General features: G+C 34.0%; 1 protein-coding gene across 4 annotated transcripts in view; it reads right to left on the bottom strand.

The window, feature by feature from the left end:
* The window catches only part of CFAP54 (cilia and flagella associated protein 54), a 92,165-nt gene that overhangs the window by 14,307 nt on the left and 58,793 nt on the right, over positions 1-19,065 (bottom strand). For all 4 annotated transcript variants that reach the window (XM_085046981.1, XM_085046960.1, XM_085046968.1 and 1 more), the window contains exons 48-62: positions 18,826-18,948; positions 18,600-18,653; positions 17,044-17,260; positions 16,606-16,700; positions 14,851-15,020; positions 9,589-9,697; positions 8,776-8,914; positions 7,707-7,864; positions 7,329-7,514; positions 5,991-6,117; positions 5,530-5,685; positions 4,382-4,490; positions 1,776-1,881; positions 950-1,039; positions 285-426 (exon numbers count right to left, since the gene is read on the bottom strand). In XM_085046981.1, coding sequence (XP_084903107.1) covers positions 285-426; positions 950-1,039; positions 1,776-1,881; positions 4,382-4,490; positions 5,530-5,685; positions 5,991-6,117; positions 7,329-7,514; positions 7,707-7,864; positions 8,776-8,914; positions 9,589-9,697; positions 14,851-15,020; positions 16,606-16,700; positions 17,044-17,260; positions 18,600-18,653; positions 18,826-18,948 — 1,981 coding nt within the window. The remainder of the gene's footprint in view (positions 1-284; positions 427-949; positions 1,040-1,775; positions 1,882-4,381; positions 4,491-5,529; positions 5,686-5,990; positions 6,118-7,328; positions 7,515-7,706; positions 7,865-8,775; positions 8,915-9,588; positions 9,698-14,850; positions 15,021-16,605; positions 16,701-17,043; positions 17,261-18,599; positions 18,654-18,825; positions 18,949-19,065) is intronic.

Here is a 19,065-nt window from a genome sequence, read left to right as displayed (position 1 = left end):
AATTATGGCAGTATGTGCATTCTATCTTTCTGAGCCACAGTATGTAAACAATTAATTTTTCTCAACATATTGAACAGGTGCACAGGCTAATATTTAAAGACCATGAGGTCTTTGCTTAATATTTTTTATTGCTATGCATGATGAGGCTTTTGCTTTTACTTTTCAAAACTGATTTATAATTGTTAATAAATGAAAACTAGATATTAAATGTATTACTAGATTACATGGCATATATAGATTATTATTTAATTAATTTTCTGATATTACTAGGTATAAAGGAATACCAGATACGAAATCTCTGTACGAAGAAGAAATATCCATAACAGCAAATTCTGGGATTTTCTGTTGCACTTCATCCTTCATGCTCTGTTCTTTAACACTCTTCATTCCAATTAATAGCTGAGAAGCAAGCACAGCTTCACTGACCTAAAAATAACATTTATATTATTCAGGACTAGTTCACAATGAAATTTATATGGATATTAAAATCTCAGAGTAGGAATATGAAGACAAAATATTAATTATTAAACATATATTTTTTAAAGTCAGGAAAATATTCTATTGCTTTCTGACAAAAGGTACACAATATATTTAAATAAATCATTAGTGCTGACAGCTTAATTACTACATAAGTGATTTGAAACCAGATATCCTCATCTGGATGCCACTGATGTCTGCCCACATGTCAAATACATGTGCACACATATCAGGTCATGTGCCATTTTATTTGCACTGAATCAAAATTGAGGTAAACAGTCACATCTGTCCAAGAGAGATTAAATGCACTATTCAGAGTGTCCATTTTAATTTTATTAAATAAGACCCATGCCAGAAATTTCATGAAACCTTAATACTCTTCTTGTTTGCATTGTCTTGTTTGCTTGTGTAAGTAGGATAAGATGAATTAAAAAAAAAAAAAAAAATTAACTCTTCAGACTATTGCACCAACCTGTGTAGCTGCTCTTATTGCAATCCAGGCTTGTACTTTGTAGACTTCTGGTTTCACAGCCTCCTCAGAAGAGAGTTCTCCAGAAGAGGTCTAAAATTATATACCAGTTCATAATCAGGATTCTAAAGGTATTATAGTAAAACATATTTTAAACATAGAAAGAAGTTTTTCTACCTACAGGCAAATTGTTTTATTTGTAAGTTGTAAAAAGTGGCATTCACTGTATAACCATGGGTTAATTGTTAAAAATTTAAAAATTATCCAGAGCACACTAATTGGCTGCTCCTGGAAAAGTTTTCTCAGAGCAGCTCATACTACGGTCACTACTGTGTACAGTGTTGCTATCATATTCCATTTTCTGGAATCTTAATTACCTCTTTTCTCTAATGTTACACATTTTGTGTTCTATCTATGGCTTGTAGAAACTTTTATGTATTTGAAGATACTTGTATTTCTCATGCTCTCATTCACATTTGTATGGAAAAATTGAAATCTGGTAAAGTCAGCATTTAAAAAAACAGGTTTGAATGTTAAGTACATTTTGCAAGGTACAAATTCGTACATAATTGGAAATGAAAACACTGTTGGTTCTGTGTCTTCCTATTTTATACAGAAAAATATTTAAAATATTGTCATTCAATGAAATAAGCATGACAGATAACATTAAACAAGATCAAATTCTATTATATAATTTCTTTGTGTGATTTTCCTAGGAGGACTTTCAGTATCAGTATTCTTTATAAGTCACTACAAGTAATAATATGGCAAGGTGCAAGGAATATGTATTTCCTTGAAGAGGCCACTACCCAAAAGATAGAAAACATACACTTGATTTGGAAGTCACCACATTATCTGTCTGTGATACATCTTCATTATTTGTGGCAAAATACAAATATAATAGTGCTATTTCAAGGTATGACCGTCGTATTAACCTGTAAGAAACACACAGAACAATCACCATTACTAACAAAGTAAGCATTACAATGATACAATCTGACTCCTGCATAAGACTAGCCAGGTATCTCACCAAATACATCATTCATCCAGCCCCCATCTCCTACTTTAAGTGTATGTTCTTTCAGAAAGCCTTGGGATACTGTTTTAAAGTCGTGTGAGTCTAAAATATTCCTATGGTAAGCTTAACAAATAACACCTTGATTTAACAGTATAGCAAATATAATTTGTATTATTTGAAACAAATATTCCATAAATAAATTGCAAATTTTTAGTAAGAAAACCATAATCCTGCAAGGGAAGTGAGCATTCCATACAGTTTCTCTTCCTTCCTCGAGTTAAGGCATATATCCATTGCCCTGGTTTCCCTGAAATATGGGTGGCTGAAGTTGGATACAAGTCAAATTGGATCCTCAGTCAAACTCTTCCAAGAACCAGCAAAAATACCCACAGTGACCAAAACAGACCTTTGTATCCTAAATGGGCTCAGCCGAGGAACCTTCATTTTGAGTTCTGTACCAGAATGTTTCACATCTTCAGACAGTGCTCACCAATTCCTACTCTCCTTGTTTCCTTCTCTTTTCAGTGATGTTTACAACAGTATCGTAAACTAAGCAAAAATTATAGAATCATAGAATGGTGTGGGTTGGAAGGGACCTTTAATGGTCATCTAGTCCAGCTCTCCTGCAATGGGCAGGGACTTCTTCAACTAGATCAGGTTGCTCAGAGCCCCATCCAACCTTACCTTATATGTTTTGAGGTACAGGATATCTATCACCTCCCTGGGCAACCTACTCCAGGCAATCACTATTGTAAAAAAAATTCTTTCTCATATCTGGTCTGAATCTACCCTCTTTTGGTTTAAAACCATCACCCATTGTCCTATCACTACAAGCACTATTAAAAACTCTGTCATATAAGCACCCTTTAGGTACTGAAAGGCTGCCATAAAGTCTCCCTGGAACCTTCTCCAGGCTGAAAATTCCAACTCTCTGAGCCTTTTCTCACAGCAGAGGTGTTCCAGCCTCTCATAATTTTTGTTGCACTCCTCTGGACCTGCTCCAATAGGGTCATGTCTTTCTTGTGCTAAGAACTCCAGAGCTAGGTGCAGTACTCCAGGCAGGATTTCACCATATCAGAGCAGAGGGCCAGAATTACATCCCTCAACCTGCTGAAAATCACTACACCTGGAGAATTTCTCCAATGTTTCTATTCCCTATAGGTTTATACTAGTCTTTTTATGCAGAATCTTCCTGGCTCTGCAGATTTCTCTAGATCTCACCTATGTATTAACTTTCCCAAGCATAGCAACAAACTCCTGCTCATGTAGTTACTATTCTGGACAGATTCACATTGCACAGAGTTAGTTGGTTGTTTATATAGTACAATAAATTCCAGCTTTGGTATAATTTGTGTTAAGCAAAATACAAAAGTCAGAGTACTGTACAGTTAAAGACTGAGCAAACTAACTGGGAAGATGGCAAATTCTACACTTGGTTGGCAACACTTTAGTTAAATTTCTAGTCTTGCTAACCAAAGAGGATGTGAGACATCAAGAAACAACGTTAATTAAACAATTCCACAGATGTCACAGAGCTTGTATAATTGTGATCAGGGTGTTTAGTTCTCTAAAACAAGAAAGCCATGGTCCATTGATGGTGCTGTACATTCTTTTAGAAAGATGGTAGCAAATTAAATCAGAGTGTAGCAAATTAAACTTGCAAAACTTCACCACAGTCCATTTCTATACCATCTTCCATCATGCTGACTGCTTGCTGGGGCTTATTACTATGCTACTGCTTCTATGTTCAGAGTTCTGGTTCATTAACTTAAGTAACAGAATACCCAAACAAGCAAGGTAAATTGCTGCCTTTACACTGAATCTAACTAGACATGGCACATTATTCATTTAGACTGGTCAAGAAACAAAAAAAGCTAAAGTCCAATGTATCAGAGCTGCTTGACAGAATTTATTGGCTGTCTTGGCTCAGCTCTTCAGGCATCTTCTAGGCTGATAACTAATGCCAAAGTCACTGTCCTGATATCTGTTACAAACACATTTCCTACACTCCTTCTGCCTCTGCTCTTCTTACTATTTCTGGCTGCTAACCTTTTCAAGCTGGATTTCTGTTATCTGGAAGGGGGCAGACCACAGCTCATCTTCTGAAATATGAATAAACCTCCTGTTTAATTGATAGCTCTGTTCCCAGCATTGACAGATAGGGTACAAATTTGGAAATAGAACAGAAAGCTGTAACTTTTGTATAGCATTAAAAATGCTTTTAAATATTCTTATCATTTGTTTTACATTAGAGAATAAATATCCACTAGCTCCTCTACATTGAAATAAAAGAAAACTCCATAAAACATAAAAGATACTCCATAATACAAGTCCCAGACCAAATCTCAAAAAACTGTTTAAAGTTACATTCATATATGATTTAAATTATTTTCAAAGTTATATAGCTAGGTTCTTACTCATATGTTTGATCATGTTGCTGGCTGAGCTTGATAGCTTCCAAGAGGGTTTCAACAGCTTGAGATGACTTATTATTGCCTGTTTCAGTTATCTGGCGCTCTACCTTACCTTAGAAAGAAATACAGAAGGTAGATTTTCAAGATGTTATTAATTTTTCTTCTCTAAGACCCACCCAACCTCTTTTTCCCTCCAGAGAAGTTAAACAACATAGTACATTATCTATTCCCCTCCTGGAAAGCAAAATCTTTTACAGTTTGTTTAAAAGGCAATGCAAAATGTTTGTATAACAACTCTCTTCATAGAGTAGCTAAAATAACCAAACTTGGGAATCACAATGAGCCCCAACATTGTCTGATCCCAACTAGCAGAGTTAATTCTCAGGCACAGGCCTGTTCTGTGCTGTGCTATGCTGCACAAAGTGTGCCCTTCAGGCCCCTGCTGTGCTGGGCAAATTCTGTGTATTTATGCCATACAGGATCAATGTAGTCACCTCACTGCAGCAGCATCTTCTCACAACCTTTCTGGAAAAGCAAAGCAAGAGGTTCTTTATGTGAACATGCTTTTTTTTTTGTTGTTGTTGCTGTTTTGACAGCAGAAATGATGAATTGTTTTCTCTTAAGAATAGCTAAAAGACCAGGATGAGGCAACTTTTCCACAGACAGGATCTGCATGTTGTGCTACATCCTAATTGGAAGCACATTCAATACTGCACAACTTGGAGTTCTCAGCCTCTGCAGTAATGGAAGATTGTTTACATTATCTCTTCTTTTTTTTATAGTGTTAACTCCAAAATGGCATTCTAAGATATACATTACAGAGTCTTCAATGTGTTCCTGGCTGGGATCCTCACAAACCAACACCTCCTGGTGCAAAACATAAATGTCCTTAGTCTCACTGGCCACACCCTCTGATCTCTGATAGCATACAGATGAAAGTAGTTCTAATGCAATTTTGAGATTATTTGTAGAATAATGCACCCTGAACTATTCTGGTGTGATACTAAGCACAGGAGAGAGATCTGCATCTAGACAGTGAGACACATCCAAACCTATTCTACTTTTACAGTAAAATGTCCCAATTTCAAGGGACACCATGCATAACATTGCCTAGGATGGCACTCAGCATGTACAAACAGGGGTTTATTTACCTATCTGAAAAAGAAGTGCAGCTTCCATATGTAATTTTTTTGTTGCAGATGCTCTGCAAAGTTTCAATGCTGATTCTAAATGCTTGAGAGCATGTAGCCATTGCAAGTGATCTCCTCTTGCAGCTGTACAAGCCACTTTTTCAGCCAATATATGCCCTAAAGATGAAACCCAAAACAGTTCTTTGTAAATTATTTCATAGACAAGCAATTCATGCAAAAAGAAGCAAATTCCTTAGAACAAATGCTATTACAGATTTACTGCCACAACTCAATTCCCAAAAACTCAAGTGACTGATAGATATAAATACAAAACTATAATACTGTTTCACTACTCTATGATGCCATTGAGGTTTACCTAGGCCATTCAAAAGAAGCCCATGCTACACCAATCAACTCATTCATAAAATATGAATGAAAATTAACTAAAACTTAAAAATAATAATGAATTGTGTTTTTCTTACCCATTTGCATTTTCACAAGGGCTAGCACATTAATCTGTGGCAGGTAGATATTTTTTCTAGGTAAGACCAGACAAGTCAATGTACTGTCTTCTATTTGCTGTTCAACAGGTTCACCGCAAACAAAAATCTATGAAAAGAGTATGCTCAGTAAAATCAAGTTGCAGTCAGCAAATTAAATAGCAGTTTGAAAAAGTAAGTTAGGCATTGCAAAACCCTGGAACTCAAGTATCTAGTAAGAGAGCACTAGAAAAGGATTCCATACGCCTGAACTCCTTTACTTTAGTGTGTCCTTGTCTTGCGGAGTCTTGCAAATAAACAATTTTAATAAACTCTTGATTGAATTTAATAATGTTAGGCTTTGGTTTTTAAAAGAAAACTCCCCCAAATCAGTCTTTAAGAAATAGAGCTCACAAGTAACCACAGCCCTTGAAAGAAACTGTCATGTCTACAACAAAATCTGTCATCCATCAAAGGCCAGAAAAGAAAAAGAAATTAGCATGAGTGGACCAGTCCAACCTTTCATTCACGGAGATAAGATGATGGGGAGATGCTGTAAAGTGTCAAGTCACTTGAAGGTGAGCAAGTCTCACAGATGGAAGTTTGAGTCTGAAGTGATTCATATGATTGTTTCTTACTTAGGGAAATAAATATTTCAATGGATTAAACTTCCAGTTTAGAAAATATGAGTAAAGAATTTGATCAAAAAGCTTTTCTCTGTAACCCATACCAAGAACAGGTTGAAATGCCTATCATCTATGGATTCCAAATATGTAAATGGTTTAGTACTCTCACAAAGTTCATGTCTTTAGATATTTTTTTAATATTTAAATTTTTACACAGAAATTATTTCTTCATACCAATTGTAACAATCCATCAACCTAAAATATCATTCTACTTTATACAGATTGTCCTGATTCAAATTATTCTAAGATACAAAGCTAAGTTCTTGGATGCTTAACAGTTAGGAATTTAATGAGATCTACATCCTCCCTGAGGTGTTGAGTATGAATATGTCCCTCATTTCAAATGGGAAAAGTGCGTGCTCTGCATCTCTTTAACAAACTCCCTGATTCACTCTTCACACATAGATGTGCATTTTGCAAGTATTCAGTATTTTTTAATGGCATGGAAATTCCAGCCTATATGTGTGAGCGTGCATGAAGAGTATGGATAAATAGTTTGATAGGATGAAGTACTTCTTTACACTATTCCAATGCAGTTAAAACTGAAGTGATCAGTTAATAGCAATAGCCCTTTAAAATAAATTGATAAAATAGTTTCCAGTATAAATTCTTAAGGCTGTTAGAAGGATTTGGAAATGCACCAACATGTACTCACTGCTTTAATGGTAAGCTCGTGTGCCAAAACAAGCAAGTTTAATGGCTCCACTGCAGAAGAGCAATGTTCTGTATCTTCTGCTATTTGCAGGGGCAGTATGTCTGCCAGCAGGAGCAGACTTTTCACAAGAGTCAAAGAAGCTGGCAGGGAAATACATGGATCCTCTTGGAGTAAACCGATGATATTCTGTTTGGACATAGATATAAACCAAAGCAGTTACTGCTTTTCCTGTCTATTTATGAGGACAAGTCACACAAAGTGAAAAAAAAATCCATTTTAGAGGCACTATTTCAAACTTATTTAATGCTGCCATCAGCATTCTAACTACACAAAAAATGCATTGAAGAGAAGCAAACAGTTTCTCCTTGCTGCTCAAACCTGCAAAAGAAGTTTAATGTCTGCCACAGGATGTTTTTCTTGCAGGTCAAGAATTGCAGCTTGCACCATCATTTCAGCCTGAGTCTCAGTATCACCAAAGGCTTCTGCCTCTAATATCACTTCTTTTATCACACTTCTGTGCTGAGCCACATCATTTCCTAAAAGAAGTGAATATATAAATAGTAAAAATACAACAGAAAAGACTTTATGGTGTGTTCTACCATGCTTAAGTCATTTCTAAACTAAAAAATTACAGAAAATATGACATTATAGATTCCACATTCCACATGTACCATTTCATCAATTTTGTGTCATATTTACTTTTAAAAGAAAGAAAACCCACTGAGTTTCTAAACTGCACTAAGTTCATCCAAATGCATGCTTTTTATGTAAGCCACCAACATAAATACTAAGATATTGCAGATCTGTTCTACATATTCAAAAATCTGATTTTAGTTATTATTCCAAAATAGTAACAGCCTTCACAGCAATTATCCAGACGTGATTAAATAAAAGTTTGGCTACAGACTTCAACTGATTTGGATACTTAATTGAGCATCACAGTTCACAGAACAAAGGAATGAAAAACATTTTATTCATAACCAAACTGCAATAGATGTATTTTCCAGTATCTCTCTTAAATCTTTAAAAAAGTAATCTGGAATATTTTTAGGAGCTATATAGGAATATTTCATTTACTGGAGATATAAAAAGTAAAAAAATATTTTGAGACTTTTAAAACTAGAAGTACTTAGCAACAGTGCTTTTAAAAACAACCATATTTTCCTAATTACACTACATTATTTGAAACTTTTATACACAAGTAAATGATCAAAAGATAACGATTATTAAATGAAAATTAATATAATACTTTCTGTTTACATGCTCTAGGAGAGAATGCACTTATATTTTCCTTATTGGATTGGATTAATTTAATACACCTAATTGTTCAGTGATAATTCAGCCCCAGAATTAACATTAGTATTTTTTAATTACGAATAAGAACTGTGTCTATATAGGCTCAATTGCCCATCATAATCCCAAAAGTGAAATCAAGGAAGAGTAGTACCTTTGATGTCACCAACACCACGTATCTGTGTCACGAGTGCAGCCACTAACGCTGCTCGACACCTCAGCCACAAACGTGCATTCAGGTGGTCTTGTGCTATCACACTGGGAGGCAGTGGAACATCTTCAGGGTTGGAATCCTGATATTTTCCAAAAGCAAGAAAAATGTTACTTTCTGAGTAGCATGCTTTACTACAAACAAGGCAACAGGGCAGCATCAGTGTAAAATAAATCAATGCAAATATATTACAAATAATAACAACATTCTAAACAGAAGTTTATTTGAAGGGTAGATACATACATTTTAATAACAGGAGGCCATGTATTACTTACATTTTAATATCTATTTTAAAACTTTTTAACAATTGAAAATTTAAGTATGTATTATGTGAGACTCCATAAATACATCTATATACTATATTTGTTATGGAGAATAATTCTAGTAGTTTGAAGAAATGAGAAAACCTAAAGCACCTTAACAGAATAATACAAGATTTTCCCGATACCAATTTTTTTCACTTCGTGTTTGTTTGCAGGATTTTAAACAAAAGGAGATTTTCAGTTCTGCCATTTGACAGTATGGAAATAAAAACTGTAGTTCCTAACCTTATACAAATGATAATGATGGTTACACACACATTGAGTACACCTTAGGCAAGGAGCTATCCTAGGCATGTCAAAGATAATTTTCTGCCCAAGTTAACAGTAACCACATCATACACTACTGCTAGTTCTAAAATTATGAAAATCACTCAACACTTAATGCAAGGAAGATTCATAGACAAAGAAAGATTAGTTTAAAACAAATATCCACACATACCAAACACTCCCCTTCATCCTCCTGTTCGTGAAAATGTGGCACCTCAATTCTAAAAACTTTTGCATCTTGGAGAAGTCGAATTGTAGAGAAAGCCAAAGCAACACTGTGATATAGAGCAATATTATTTAAAAATACTAATAATATTTGCCACTTTATGATTTTATTAAATTAGATACTTCATTTTTTTACTACATCAGAGACGTAAATCAGCAGTTTTCAATTTTTGCTTCAGTAAAACAAAAAAGTGCTCTCAGACTATTTTCTGATTTTGTAGGCAGTGCATTATGAAAGTGTCAAAACAGCAGTAAAAGTTTTGCCAATAACAGACATAACCTGATAGTATTTCACTGTTAGGGTGGTCAGGGATTGGAACAGGTTGCCTAGGCTGGTGGAATCACCATCCCTGGAGGTGTTCAAGAGGCATCTGGATCTGGTGCTGGGTGATACAATTTAGTGGTTGAGGGGTCACAGTGGTGGTGTTGGATTGATGGTTGGACTTGATGAGCTTAGGATCTCTCCCAGCCTTGATGATTCTATTATTCTGTGAATAGCATATAAGCTTAGATCTATCATATTCTGTTGGAGCAATCAAAACATAACTTCCCATTATAACTTCTATTATAATTTTGGCTGGTAAAGACCTTTAGGATCATCAATTCCAACTTTGACATGTAGTCCAGTCACTAGATCAAGACCAACCATGGCATATCTGTCTTCAGGGATGAGTTCTTAGAAATCAGAAGATGTAAAAAATACTGAAAATGGCAAGATATATTAGGAGAGTTCTATATCACCCAAAACTAAGGTTAATACCGTCCTCCTTAAAAATTTCCAGGCTATATTTTAATCCTTCTTTTAAATCCACATGGTCAAATACTCACAGGATCTTAGCGCACACCATGAAAGTGATGAGACAAAACCTCATCAATAAGCAATCCCATGGCATTGCATCTACCATACCCCCTGCCCCATAGCCTAAATCCTTTTCTGTAGCTCACTCTGAACAGCACCTAGAAAGACACAGACGCCATTAGGATTGGTGCAGCATTCAACCCCATGTGTTAAAATATGATGGGCTGGGATCTCAAAATATTGTCAGGTTTCTTAAAATAACTACTGGGTTTTCATTTTTTGCTGTCTTTAGAAGCACTCAGATATCCTCAGATAATGTTCAATTTTCTTCACATGCACAAAAATGTGGATCTGTAGCAACAGACTTTTTGAATACAATTATTTTCATCATATGAAGACATCTGCAAAGTCATCATAGACAGAAGATCTTCTTCATAACAGGAATCGCTGTCCAGAGAACACATTACTCAAAATATTTTGAGAACTGCCAAGATCAATGCCTCTTTGTATTGGTTTTTCCCAATTGCCCATTTTCATCTATGTCTGTAAATCTTTCCTACATCTTCTCTAAAACATTTTCGAGTTTGGTTTTGAGGGTTGTTTGTTTGGGTTTTTTTTACAATTCTACATGTTCTCTTCCCACAGAAACATTTTTCTAATAATTTTAAAGTATCAGAGAGTATCCCTAGCTCACCACTTAAAAGATTTTTCAGCAGGTTAATTGTTAAAAATGTATAACCAAAGTTCTTATCTATGCTGGCTTTTTACATACAGAGACTCTCTTTACGTAGAGACTGGCTGTTATGAAGCATATGAAAAAAAACAGAATTATTACCACCTTAAAGTCCTTTTTACACTGCCAGAACAATGCAAGAGTGATTCAGGGTCTGTGAGAATTTACTGCTTTTGAGATGTTCTAGACTAATGGTTGCAAAGGCAAAGATCTTGCACAAAGGAGTCTGAACAAGAGCTGCACTACTTCTAAATTACTCACATTATTCTGTCAACATATGTATAACCACAGAATAGATAACCTCCTGTTAAGATAAGAGGGCAGTTAAAGCCTTCCTGTCATTTCTGATTCTATCCTGCTTGCTGTTTTTATGATGGAGACCTGGATGGATTACAGCAATTCAGCACAAATAGACCCCAAAGTAACAATGAGAACCAAAGCCGTTAATATCTTGGCTTTTACCTCTCAGAACTCAATCCTCATGAATCTCCTTCATCATCCCTTTGCCTCAGTTTTATTCAACAAAATGAAAGCAGAATAAATCAGTGTTGAATTTGATGATGAGTTTCTCCTTAACACCAGAAAGGGTGAAACAGAATTTGCTTATAAAAGCAAACAGACCATAAGGATAATGCAATGATACACCCCAACTGCTTTTCTTTTTTTAAGAGTTCTTCCCTGAACCCAGGCATCAAAATTAGAATTACAGCAAAATCTGACTTTTCTTAAAACATTGCTTGAGATGCTATGGTTCACATATCTCAAATACACTGGAGAAGGTACAGCACCTAAGAGTATACGCAGGCTATTAACAAATATTAACCTAATTTCCTCAGCAACGCTGCCTCCAGTTAACTGCTGTTGTCACTATTTAGCAACATTGAAAATGAGGCTATTTTTACAGACATGCTTGTATATAAACTTCTCAAGTAAGATATAGACCACAAGACCAAAGATTCACATATGTCTTAAGTCACAATTTATTCACATAAGCAGACAAGCACCTATTTGGGTAATTAGAAAGCTGAGATTGTCAGGATAGACACCATGTACATACTCTCCTTGAGATCAATGGGATTAGTCCTATACATAAACTTATTCTGAAGCATACATTTTTTGCAAGACAGAAGCTTGTAATGCAGAAACTTCCCTTGATGAAATTTTTGTGACCCTCTTCTGCTGTCAACAAGAGTAATGTGTCTATATATTTCCCTTGACAAAATACACATCCTTTTATCAGCTGAATCAGAAAGTGACAAGATGATCAAAATAGGAAAGTACAGCTGACTATAACAATTTCACCACTAGGTCATTTCGCCAAAGGAAAAAAAAAGATGAATTTCTGTAATATCATGCAAAGTTTGATTTCTAGGCTGGCAGGCAGGAAACATTCAGCTGTCTGAAAAAATGTTCCATTTGTATCTGAGGCAGACATATCACCAGTTTCCATGGCAGTGCAATAAAACTGCAAAATAGGGTAAAAAAACCCAAACCCTCACTTTGTTTTTTGATGGCTTTTTTTTCCTGCTACTGACCACTATCAATATATAAGGCCGACTAAACAAGCATCCATCAAAAATCGGTGAGTCACAAAAAATGAGCCATAAAAATGCTTGACATCCTTTGAAATCCTTGATATCCTAAAAAAGTTTCTTCAATCTGAGACAAGTTATAAAACTGCAGAGAAACTAGTCTCTGGGATATAAACTGCATGGCAAAATGAAGGGTCCTGCATTGAAATGTCTTGCTTATACTGGAACCTGTTTAGCAGGGTGAGAAAGTCTGGGACAGAACTCTACTAATGCAGTATAATAATAGTTTACCAAGCCTAGTATCAAGCTAAGATTACACACAAGATATTTCCTATGCATACTGCTCCTTGGTTACTAGCAGAGACTTTATAAAATTCAGGACACTCACAAGTATGATGAGGTGACTGTCAAGTGATTGATTTCTCTTTGACAATTTATGTTAAATTAATCTAAAGTCACTGAAATAGATTTATATTTCATTATGAGAAATGTCCACAAATAACCTACAAGCTCTTACTTCACATCTTCACTAGTGGCATTACTGCCAAATCATTACAGTACTAATATCCAAATTTTTGGGAAACTGCTTTCTTTTAAAATAACATAAACAAAACCTGGGTGAAAGACTACACTGCAGACAGCTACTATTTTCAGTTCAGCAGTCTATACAGCACTCTGAAGCTCCTGTCCTTGTTAATTTTAATTTTTTTTTTAATTGCTGTACCATAGAAATGCAAAAGAAATTGTGCTGTTTAAAAGTTACTGATTTGGAGGTATTTTTATTCACCTATGAGGGCTGAGAGAAGTGGTTTGTTTTGTCATAGAATAAATCATTTTTTGTTAATTGGGTAAAAAATCCCATTAAGACTGATCTATTGGCCTACTGAACCACCTACAACTTCATCAGTAATCTTCACCACTATTCCAACAATTAAAAAAAGGTTTTTTCTTTTTTTGATGCTTAATGCTATATAAGATTTATTGTAGCAATCCTGATGTGTTTAGTTACATTAAATCTAACAAACATTACAAACATTGATTATATTGTACCAAATCTCAATCTAGTTTGGCAAGTGATAGTGCTACACCATTGTATGCTGCATTTGTGGTTAGCAATTTGTACGCTCAAAGATTTTTCCCTCTAATAAAATATTAGACAGAAAGAACGTGACACTGATGAAATTATGTATTGTTAGACTATTATCCTTCTTACAAAAATTTATGTAAAATTATAGCTATGCTAAATAGAAGAATACTCCTAGCTAAAAAACCAAAACAATGTTTGGAATTTAACATATACAAAGAGTTAATATATTTCTGTAGGTCCAATATATTCAAAGAATAACACATTTGTAATGTCATTAGATTCTCCAAAACAAATCAGAATCTCAAAAAAAAAAAATCACAGAATTTGGGAATTTTAATTTGGAGAAAATATCAGAATACACACCCTGATATATAGAGATAATACAACAATATTTTAGACACTATCACTAAAAATATAATTTACGTTGCTAAAATGTTAACATGTTAACTCTACATCAGTGCTTTTTAATTACTGTAATTTTAAAAATAACATTTTGACATTTTAATTAAAACCAATGAGTACATCAAAAAGAAATGTTCTTTTAGGACAGTAACTCAGGGCATTCTAGAATAAAGTGGAATTCAGTAGTTCAGAGATAACATTAGTGCTCTGTTGTACACTTTAAAATTATAAGAAAACACATGACCTAACATACCCAGACTTTAACCAAAATGGTGAAGCTTGCAAATTTTTCTGTTTCTGTACAACACTTTATCACAAAAACATCCCACAGAGAAATCATAACTGATTCTCTGGGCCAGCTGAATCTCTGAGCCAATAATTGATCATCTTTCAGAAAGCAAAATAGAGCAATAATAAAAAAAATTTTAAAATTTTATTATTATTATTAAAATATTATTATTATTATTATTATTATTATTAAAAAAATTAAACTTTTTTTAAAGCCTGTGTATCTTACAGTTGTAAATATACTAATGGAGTTGTTACAGATGACTACTAAGATTTACAATACTGGTGTAGTAATAAAGAATTTTTTTAAATCATTGATGGCCAAGGCCATGCAAGATAAGGTTGTTCACAGTATTACTTACCTGAGAGCTGCTTGATGCCTCTGCTGAGAAATAGAAGCAAGCTCAAGATGGGCCTCAATAAGAAACTCTACATCTTCCACAGAATACTCAGATATGTCTCCATCATATTTTTCCTGTATGTCCTGTACAAGATGGCTAAGACTTTCTTCAGCTTCTGTCAACAAAATCCCCTAGAGAAGAACAATGGGTTGTATGCTTTAAAAAAATAATAAAGAAATAAAAATTCTCTTTAGAAGTAGTTTTTCCTGTTATAGCCTGCTGTCTCTGCACCTTAAAATAAACCAACTTAAATGCAATATGCCTTTTCCATAAATGGGGTGGGTGTGTGTGTATGTAATTTTGCTTTTCTCAGGTTTACACAATCATTGTGTTGAAAGCAGTAACATCTTAACTGTGCCTGTACTATTGCCATGTATGCTTAACCACAGATTTTAAGGCTTGGCAACATTACTCATAAATTTCCCATTCTTTATCTAATAGCTATACTTGATAATTGTATACTATACTTCTAACTATGCTTAGTAATTTTAAACAATAAAATACAACATTGAAAACAACATTAAAGATGTTGAAAGAAGTATTACATTCTTTACGAGCTATACTTTGACATATCCTTGTGAGCAATATGTACCCTGAAAGTTCAACTGTAATCTGCAGTGTTTCTGATAAAAAAGCTGTAAGAAGCTGTGAAAAACACATCTAAAAAGTTAATTTTAAAAGAAATCCCATTTGTGGAGCTTCCAGTGGAATTAAAAACTAATTTAAACGTTTGTATCATCCAATACATTATTTTGATCAGAATTCAGAGCTGTACTTAAAAAAAACTAACCAAATAATCATACAAACAAAAAACAACAAAAACCCAAACAAATACACAAACAAAAAAAACCCATCAGAAGAACAGAATAGTTAAAGATCAAAATAGTAAGAAATATATTATGGCTCTTAAATGAATCCTATTCAATTTAAACAAACCTTTCTATTTTAGTTATTTTAAAGGTGCTATTTTCAAGTTATACTAAATTTTTCAAATTTATAGTGTATGACCTATACCAATTGCCATACAAAATCAACCTCCATTTTACAGATATAATTTTTGCATTGCTTTGCTTGTAACAATGGCCAAAAGTAGATACCAAAGTGGAAGACCCCTCTGAATGAATAATATGTCAACCTTTAATTTTGGTCTTTTTGTGATGTGAAACTGCCAACCATAAAGTTTACAATTAAACAAAACAAAATCCAACCAAACAAACCCCTTTCAAACAAAGAAGATAATAATCTGTGGTATCTTTTCATCAAAATAAAGTATCAGAAAGAGCAACATGAAAAATTCAAGATATTTCACATGTGAGAATGGTAGAGAGTGGTTTTCCATTTCTTTGTATAGCATACTGCCCTATCAAAGAGTCTCTGACTTGTTCTACAGGTGGCACCCTCCGAAAGGAGATGATTTTATCTTGAAATCCTATTTATTCTTTACCCTTTATACTGAAATAGTCATACTGAGATCCAGCTGTGGAAATACTTCCCATCATTAGAAAAATTATGCCCAAAAAATGAAGAATGATTGCACCGAATAGTCAACACTTCATGCACAGCTAGTAAGACTACAGTCAGATCAGAAATAGAAATTTCTAGTCTCCTTTTTCATACCATCCTCTCATCATAATTTCTGTTACACTGAAGGCATTAGCAATGTTCTTGGATCAATCTGCAGCTTCTTAATCCTTTTCTCCTAAAAATCAAAATTACCTTCAGCATGGCCATATTCAATTCATCTTTACAGTCAACGAGATGCACCATTGCGTCTCTTTGTTCCTGTTGTCTTAAATTCTGTTCAGTATCAGCTGTCAAACACATTGCAGATAAAATTTCAGATAACAGATGCAGAAGCAAAGCATTCTCAGTAATTGGAAGAAAATAGCCCTTTTCTCTCTACTTATAGCTGGGACTTTCAACATCAAAATAAGTAATAATGGAATAAAGTAATAATAATAATAATAGAAATATTAGCTAAAAGAAACTTAACAAATCTTAATGCTTATTATTTCAATAGTGACTGAATTTTTTCAGCAGCATTTAAAATTAATATTGTTCATAATATGACAATATTAATTCATATGCAGTTGAAAGTGGAAAAACCATGCTTGAAACAATATAAATATACTTTTCCATCACCCTTATAATTACCTTTTGCTTTTGATGATGTAGTTCTGCTTGGCTCTGGCAAGCTGCTGTTATCGACACAATATATATTTTTTTCAACTTTTTCAGGTATATTATTTATTGTGGCAGAAAGACAAATGATGAGATGCATTTTGGCTAAGGTTAATTTATTCATAATTTGTCGGTTGCACAGTGGCACCACTGTTAAAGACAGACCCCAATTAAATAGGTCTTCCAGTACCTACAAGAAAGTTAACAATTGGGACTATTTGAAATGACATATTTTACATTTTTCTTGCTCAAGACATATTCTGCTTCTATTAATAATGACACTTATCAAAAATTAACATGAACAATATTAGTACTATTCTCAGTTATTATGAATAAGTTGCTCTTTTTCTTTCCAAACTTCACCCCTTAGTAGCATTGCTACACTCTCAGAGATTGGTTTTCCAGCAGAAGGTGCATGAAGTCATAGCTACTATCAGTGCAAGTTCTAATTTTCTGCATTGTGGGTAAATCTGTAGTTCAAAAATCTCAACTCAGAGAAAAGTCTGTTGTTTAGAAAGGAAAAATATTCTTGTATCAGACCGTTCTAGCATATTTCACAGAATCTTTTCATTATTCATTATAGCATCCTTGTTTCATCATTAGTTTAATATTCTCACTTGAGATTAACAAATTTAGAAGTTGAATGTCTACACAGATTTGCAAAATCTTGAGACCAGTAACAGCCCTACATATACTGTGAAGTGTTCAAATGAAAAGCTCAAGATAATGCACAACTTCAAAATAAATCAGAAACTAGTGAGATCAAAAGCTGTCAAGATAGACTTCTCATTTCCATCCTGTAATATCAACTGCTATAGGAGACACACAAGCTTACCGTAAACAAAACAGAGAAAAGTAGAGGGGAAAAAGTGGGAATTTTAATTTATCAATTTGTTTTAATGGTACATCTTTTTCACATTCTACTAACATTTACTCCTACCAGCTCAGTGGATCTGTGAGAAACTTAATAAAAGGAAATTATTAAAACTGGAAAACACAAAAGAAGTTATTGATGAACAGGTGATTTTAAATAAAATGAGAAAATGACCGTTTAGAGACTGGATTATAGAGCAACCACTTTAATTTTTTTGTTATCCCAGAAATGGACCTCGACCCTCATTTGAATTAGGACAGATCTATGAAGACAACTCTAATTATTAGAAGTTATAGCATTGAAAGACTGACATTCTCAGCAATTTAGCAGAATAAACATCAGACCTTCCATATCATAACAAAGCCTGAATAATTGTGCTATTTTGTTTTCCACAGAAAAGCCACAGATTTGTGGATATTAGATCTCCCATCTGAAAAATGGTGAAAATGCTAGTTGTCCTTCCCTTGACAGTTCCACCATAAAATTTAAAATTTAGTAAATAATAATCCATTGAGAGGAATATGTTTTCTATTTACTGGATTTTTTAATAATAACAAGGATATTTTCTGAACTGGATTATTCCTACCTTAATACAGGGGAATAAATATTTATGTATAGCATAAAATTTTCGCCTCTTTCAGATTTTTTTTTTTACCTCCAAATTTGTAACAGCCATGAGAGATTTTGAGGAGTCAAATTTCTGTAAGGCCTGTAAAATGGACAAAAGCAAAAAAAAGTAATGTGTTACAATGAGTACAAAATAAATGAGTTAACAGAGGAATTTCTTAGGAATGTGTAATAACTTGCAGATACGGAGTATCTGCAGTTTTAGGAAGAAAATTGATTGTCAGAGTTCGATGTTATACTTTTCTGGTGTTTACCTGTACTTGTTCAGTATATCTGTATCCTGCTGGTATTTTCCATGGAATTCTCTCTCCCCAGCTAAGCAAAGACAGTTCATGAAAGGCCTCCGTAAAAAATCCTATATCTGTAAGTACTTTAATCTGTGAAAAAATAATAAAGCCTTTGATTCAAATGTTTTTCAATAATTCTTTTTGCTCAAAATAAAATGTATTTAAAGGTAATTTTCAAATAGATTTGGTTACCAGAATAGTACATTG

Source organism: Lichenostomus cassidix, chromosome 1Aa (assembly GCF_008360975.1).
Source record: "Lichenostomus cassidix isolate B80296 chromosome 1Aa, HeHo_3.0, whole genome shotgun sequence".
Taxonomy (NCBI): Eukaryota; Metazoa; Chordata; class Aves; order Passeriformes; family Meliphagidae; genus Lichenostomus; species Lichenostomus cassidix.
This window is presented reverse-complemented; position numbering and strand designations above follow the sequence as displayed.